Source organism: Lathyrus oleraceus, chromosome 3 (assembly GCF_024323335.1).
Source record: "Lathyrus oleraceus cultivar Zhongwan6 chromosome 3, CAAS_Psat_ZW6_1.0, whole genome shotgun sequence".
Lineage (NCBI taxonomy): Eukaryota > Viridiplantae > Streptophyta > Magnoliopsida > Fabales > Fabaceae > Lathyrus > Lathyrus oleraceus.
This window is the reverse complement of record NC_066581.1, coordinates 531379029-531384004: the sequence shown is the minus strand read 5'-3', so window position 1 is coordinate 531384004 and position 4976 is coordinate 531379029. Positions and strand designations below refer to the sequence as shown.

Sequence of the window (4976 nt, the reverse complement as noted above, 5' to 3'; positions counted from 1 at the left end):
ACCAATAGTTGCATTGAAATCACTTATCCTACATGAAGGGACAAGATTATCCCATTGAAGATTGATAAATCATTTCATAATTGTCTTTGAATCACATGAGTGTCACTTACGTAAACAACTCCAATGAAGAATTTAGTTTTATAAAAAAGATTACATGTTGTTTAAATAAACTCAACATATGAGTCATATACTATTACACAAAAAGCCCATAGATTTAATTGTTTTTTAACAATAAGATAATTAATAAAAATATTTAAAATATAAAATAATACAGTTGTTTTTGTAGAAGGTATATATGTTATAATTTTTTTTGGTAGGAAATCCTCTTTTACCTGATAAATAATGTGAAATTCAAAAAATAATTAAAAATTTGATCTCTAGAAAGTTTTTTATAATAGAAAATTCTTATATGTTTTGTAAAGTTTATTATTATAGTATTTTATAATTTAAAATATTATAAAAAATATCATGTTCAATGTATAATAGTTTTGACTAAGAAATCCATGTGAGAATGTTTTAATTTCAATAATATATTCTCGTTTTGATCATATTAGATGTTTGTGGTTTCCCTAAATATCTCAAATTTTATTTTTAGTCATTTAAAATATTTTCTTCAACGAATAGTCCTCTCAAAATTTTTCATACACACTTTTGGTCTCTAATACTAAAATTGTCGTTAAAATTATTATTAGTTCAATTGCTAAGTAATAAATCGTTGCTAAAACCGTCACTAATTCAGTTGTTAAGTTGTAAAAATCGCCGCTAAATTACACGAGGGACCAAAAATATGGATGAAAATTTTTTAAATAATCATTTGACAAAAAATATTTTAAGAAATTAAAAACCAAATTTAGAAAGATTACAACATATTAAATTATAATACTATATTGTTCGGCTAAATAGATAAAATTATCATTTTTTATTTAATATGTTTCCATAATATATTCAAAAAATATTTGCTAATTTTTTGTTCCATTAGTATAAATAGTGTGACAATGTCCACTTTTCTATCAAAGAAACCCTATTTTACATATTTAAACTCAAATCTCAAATGGCTTCTATTTTCAATATTATCCCCCTCACTCTCTTCCTTGCCCTATCTTTCCAAGGTATTATACATTTCATAGTTTGTAGCATGAACAATATCTTGAGTTAGAGTTTTTGTTAATTATTTGATTTTTTTACTTTCATTATTTTGATGTTTAATTCATGGTTGAGATTGCAGCTTATGGACAACCTTGTTCTTTGAGTGACATTCGTGTTTCAGAATTCAAAACATCAGCCTCAAGGTACAACGTTAGTGTAACCAACCGTTGTAGTTGCAGTCAATCACAAGTGAAGTTCAATTGCGATGGATTTAAATCAAGTCAACCTGTTGATCCAGCAATATTTAGTGAAGATTGTCTTCTCTTACAAGGAGAACCACTTCATTTTTCTTCTGTTGTCAGCTTCACCTATGTTTCGAATTCTAGGTTTTTATTTATTCCAATTTCTTCTCAAATTTCATGTCCTTAGGGTTTTGGATCATCTTTTTATTAATAAAAAAAATGTTTGTCTATTGATTTTCACAATTTCTTCTTTTATATTTTCTTATTATTATTTTCATTTAGTGTATTATTCACAAAGATTTAACATTATTTTTGTGTTCAATTTAATTCTTAATCTGTCTACTTTGTCGGTTTTGTCTATATGCTGATAATAATTGATTTTTTTTTAAATTAATGTTTAACAAAAGGGAATGCAAAGTATTTTAAAATGAATTTATTTTTTTTAAATTACATTTGTTCATTGAATACAATAAAATAAAATCTAATTTTAAAAAAACTTATCGAATAGAATAAAATTAATTAATTTCTTTTAAATTACATTTGTTCATTGAATACAATAAAATAAAATCTAATTTTAAAAAAGTTATCAAATAGAATAAAATCTAACAAAAAAAATTATAAACAAAAATAGTAAGATAATTAAAAAGTAACATTAAAATATAAATAAATAAAATAAATAAATTTAAACACATATAGTGATGAAGATTTAAAAATAAAAAAAATAAAAAAATTTATTCAAAATAATTTTTTTAATATTTTAGTAAGTTAAATTTATATTTAAATAAATAAATAAATAAAGATAAATATCTAAATATAACTATAATTAAAATGAAACCCCTCCCCCTCCAAAAACTCTAAATCGTGAGAATCAAAAAGTAGTTTATGAGGGACTTTGGTCCTTTCATCTACCTCTTCTCCCCTTTTAAAATTTTAAATAAACTCTCCCCTAAACCATAAATTCATATTTCTAAAAAATTTATTTAGTTTTATCTTATTGAATCTAATTTAATGGTTAATTAAATAAAAAATAAAATTTAATTATTAGATTAAATTAAATTCAAAGACTATAATTTAGAATAAATTAAAAAAACTTTTTCTTATTTCCATTATATATATATATATATATATATATATATATATATATATATATATATATATATATATATATATATATATATATATATATATATATATATATATATATATATATATCATATATATATATATATATATATATATATTCACATGCGACCACTTATAAGGATTTTTTTACAAAAAAAATCCACTTTTTCAAGGAAATTCCCAAAATATCCCTAGTTTCAAAAAAAATCACAAACTACCCCACTTTTAGGAGGAGACGCCAATTCAATTGGCGAATCCTCTTAAATACTTGAATGGAGGCGCCAATTGAATTGGCTAAGGCATGTACCCAAGCCAATCCAATTGACGCCCATGTGTATTACTTGAGAGGAGGCGCCAATTGGATTGGCACCTCAATGTAAAATGCAATTTATTTTTTTGTAAATGGTATACGTGATAGACAAGTTTGAAATAGGATCAATTGATATTAATAAAATTTTCTGTTTACACAAAAAAGTCTAATGGTGATGACCGGGATCACCTAACCGACCTCCGGTCCTACATCCCCTAGCTACCCTAACTCGTGGCCCTAACCCACGTTGATGATTCACCACTAGTGTTTGAGCATCTGAGGGGCCAGGAGCGTCACTACCAACTGCAGGAGATGGTTTGTTGAGGTAGTCAGACAAGTCGGCATAGTCTTCAGTATACATTGATGGTGTACCGTCGTATCTGAGCTCATGAACCATACCAGAGAAATTGGATTGTGGTTGACTCATTGATGGGCGACCAGGACGGTTGAAGGGAGACACGGGTGTGAACGATGCGTCGAGGAAAGGTTGGAAAGGTTGTTGGGGTGTTTGGTAGAGATAGGGTTATTGGATGTTTTGGTTTTGTGAGGTTTGGGCTTCTTGGTTATGGTAGGAGGAGAGGCGGTTGGTGTTGAATGATCGTTGGGTGTTCTAGCTAAGGCGACTTTGGTAAGGTGATGGGGTGGGTGCAAAGCGATGTTGGGTCTCAGGTTGATGGTCAATTTATTGGTGGTGGTATGGGGTATGCTCTTGGTATTAGGGTTGGGTGTATGACATATTTTGGTTGTATGTTTGTGTGTTGGTTGAACGGAACGTTTGGCGGACAAGGGGTTGTGTGTATCTGGTCTGACACTATTATTGGGGGTTTAATGTTGAGGTGTCAAGTGTGTAAGGCATATGGCGTGGGTCGTACAAGTACATATCCTCGGTGATGAACTGAAAACCAACTGATCTCTACCAAGCCATATAAGTACGACTTGGTTTTTCTTTAGTTGGCATGATTGCGTCAGTTAAGACATGGTCATGGCGGTGCTTCCATTTGCGACACTCCGATCTTGCGAAGCTTTGCCATGGATTGAAGTTCCATTGATCGTTAAATTTGTGCAGATGCCATTCTCCTAGGCTAGCTGGGGGATCTGGGATGTTTTGGGGCATACCGAACTGCAGCTTCACACGATCACTGTTGTGCATCTCCACAGTTATGAACCGTATTATCGGTGTGCATGCAGTCCATATGGCCACGTCTTCAGCGTTGACCTCATGGTCATGATCCAAATTAAGGTATGGACGTCAAATGAACTGAAATGTGAAAGAAGATAGGATTATAATCTAGGTAGAAGAAGTTAAAAAAATATAACGAAATAATTAAGTTATTATCCTTACGTCTATCGATCGAAGGTGATCCAACAGGTTGCGATACTAAGTAATACAATGTCTTGGACATCTGTTGTAACACATTCCATGTGCAGACCATCTACACCAAAAAGTCAAAAAATATTAGTTAGAGATAATAATCTTTAAAGAAGTAAGTAAAGATATAGCAATTTAAACAACTTACTTTTGTGCATACGGAAATGTGAAAGGGTTATTGTAGACAGGTGTTAGGGACGGTAGTCTTGACCAACCACATACTTGTAGCAAAACAACACATCCGGAAAATCTAGGTAAATGAAGAAGGTATGTTGGATTTTTAAATAGTAGGAGAAAAATAGCATACGATTAAAAATCTAGGTTTTTGATTTGGAAATTTATGTTTATGAATGAATATTGGGTTTTTTATTTGAAAATATTATTAATCTTTTATTTGGAAGAATATATTAATGAATAAATATGAAGTATTGTGACTCTCTTGTTGTTATTGTCTTAGATATTCTAGAAATATCTAAATCTTCTTTATCATGAGGATTGAACCTGAAACATTGGGAAAAAATGAAAAGTAAAAGGTAATGAGTTAACTAAATATGATAATGAGTTAAAGAACAATAACAACAAGGTGAACAATATCTAAGCAAATAAAATTGAATATATATAGTGAATTGTTTTTAATTTAATATAGTGAATTGTTTTTAAAATGAATTTAGAGAAATATTTTTTTAAACAGCCAATTTAAACAAATATATATATATATATATATATATATATATATATATAATATATATATATATATATATATATATATATATATATATATATATATATATATATATATATATATATATATATATATATATATATATGAGAATTGTAATTTTATGTG

At 28.4% G+C, this 4976-nt stretch overlaps 1 protein-coding gene across 1 annotated transcript; it reads left to right on the top strand.

The window, feature by feature from the left end:
• The first annotated feature begins 1025 nt into the window (after positions 1-1025).
• LOC127130350 (uncharacterized) lies at positions 1026-1560 on the top strand. Its single transcript, XM_051059375.1, has 2 exons — positions 1026-1109; positions 1226-1560. The coding sequence occupies exons 1-2, from the start codon at positions 1052-1054 to the stop codon at positions 1513-1515; spliced, it is 348 nt and encodes a 115-aa protein (XP_050915332.1). The 5' UTR covers positions 1026-1051; the 3' UTR covers positions 1516-1560.
• Positions 1561-4976: the final 3416 nt, after the last annotated feature.